Raw genomic sequence first — 1,584 nt, forward strand, 5'->3', positions numbered from 1 at the left:
CAGCCGAGAAGCACCGTGCTTGTTACTTGCCCTGGGAACGAGCACGAAGGAAGAATGCCAAGGCAGCAGGGATTACTCAGCAAAGAGCACAGAGACTCTGCTGCTGGATCTTAACAGAGCCCAGCAGGTACCTGGGGCTCATTCACTCTGCTGAAAAAACACTCACAGAAACCCCCGCTCAGCGAGACACCGAGTCCCCAGCTCTGCTGACCCTGGCAGGAACAGAGGGTGCTCGGCAAGGAGCCAGGTGGGGCCTGAAAGCACTGCAGCATCCAGCAGAAGATACTGGGAACTTGGGATTTTCCAGAAGGAAATTGGCACAGGGAGGTGAAGGGCAAGGAATGGAAAAGAGTGAAGCCTGATGCTTCCCTACTTGGTCATCTGCGTACATTAAAGCATTGAGAAGAGACTTAACGAGCAGCCAACCATTGAGGACGATCAGATTTGGAGAGAGCATGCAACGCTGCAGCACCCAGCGCTGCAGCTCCAACTGGCACCTGGACCAGCCCAATTCTCCCCTCCCGAAGGCAGTGTGGCTGCTTGCCATAAACATGCAGCCGTGCCACACGCTCCAGGTTGCCCTTCAAAGCTCAGCCCGCAGGATCAGCGCAGCCCAGCGTTAGAGAGTCGGCAGAGCGGGCGCGCAGCAAGGCATCCCACAGCCCATGCACAGGCACCTCACTGCCCTGAGCAGCAGCGGGGACAAAGGACCTCTCCCACCCAGGACTCACCAGAGCATTCCTCTTTGGTTTGCCATCAGCAGTGACCGAGACGGAGCGTGCCATGTGCTTGGCCGGAGAGGCACTGCTGGGACGCCGCGAGACCGGTGCGGGGAGGCCCGTGAGGCTCAGATCCACGCTGCCAGAACCAGCGCCCTGGAAGGAGGAGCTGCTGCGGGTGCTCTTCATGCTTGAGCAGAGAGAAGGGGCCCTGGAAGCACAGCGCAGACAGAGAAGTGAAGGCACAGAGTGCATCCAGCCTTGTCCCGCAAGGAAACCACACACTCTGCTCCCAGCTGCCCACAAACGCCAGCACACAGAGCCGTAACCATTTTCAAACGGGACAAAACACCTTCTGTGTTTCCACATGCCAAACAACCCTGAACACAAAGCCTGGAGAGGCTCCAGGTGAACTCCTCACAGTGCCCAACACCAGCAGCTGTCTCCTCACTGCTTTGACCTAACGCCCCAGCGGTCCCATGTCCTGCTGCCCCATTTATGGGCCAGGATGCTCGCTTCAAGGCCAGCAGACTACTAAGACAGAGGAGAAAAGCCCCGCTCTCCACACTGGGCTGCTTCACTCCATACAGACCGTGGCTGCGAGAGGTTCATGCGAGCCCAGAGGGGCTCCTTCTGCTAAGGCCAGAGGTTTGGCTCACCCATAAGCCTGCATCGGGCAGGGATGCTGAAGAAGCAACTGGGTAGCTCCCAAGGGATCCTTCCCCCACCAAGCGCTCCCAATCTCTGCCAAGAAGCTGTTCAGAAGCAGCCATGCCCCCTCCGCGGGCACAGGGAGAGCTGAGCCCCCTTCCCAGCTCGGGAGGCAGCACGCTCCTCGCTTTACCCCCTCGCATTGTCCCCCGCC

General features: G+C 59.2%; 1 protein-coding gene across 1 annotated transcript in view; it reads right to left on the reverse strand.

The window, feature by feature from the left end:
• Positions 1 to 908, reverse strand: part of CEP131 (centrosomal protein 131kDa) — a gene marked incomplete at its 3' end in the record, with an annotated part of 13,682 nt that extends 12,774 nt beyond the window's left edge. The window contains 1 exon segment of the mRNA XM_009700893.1: positions 732 to 908. Within this exon segment, the coding sequence (XP_009699195.1) occupies positions 732 to 908 (177 nt within the window).
• Between the last annotated feature and the right edge of the window lie 676 nt (positions 909 to 1,584).

Source organism: Cariama cristata, unplaced genomic scaffold (genome assembly GCF_000690535.1).
Source record: "Cariama cristata isolate BGI_N322 unplaced genomic scaffold, ASM69053v1 scaffold25185, whole genome shotgun sequence".
Classification (NCBI taxonomy): domain Eukaryota; kingdom Metazoa; phylum Chordata; class Aves; order Cariamiformes; family Cariamidae; genus Cariama; species Cariama cristata.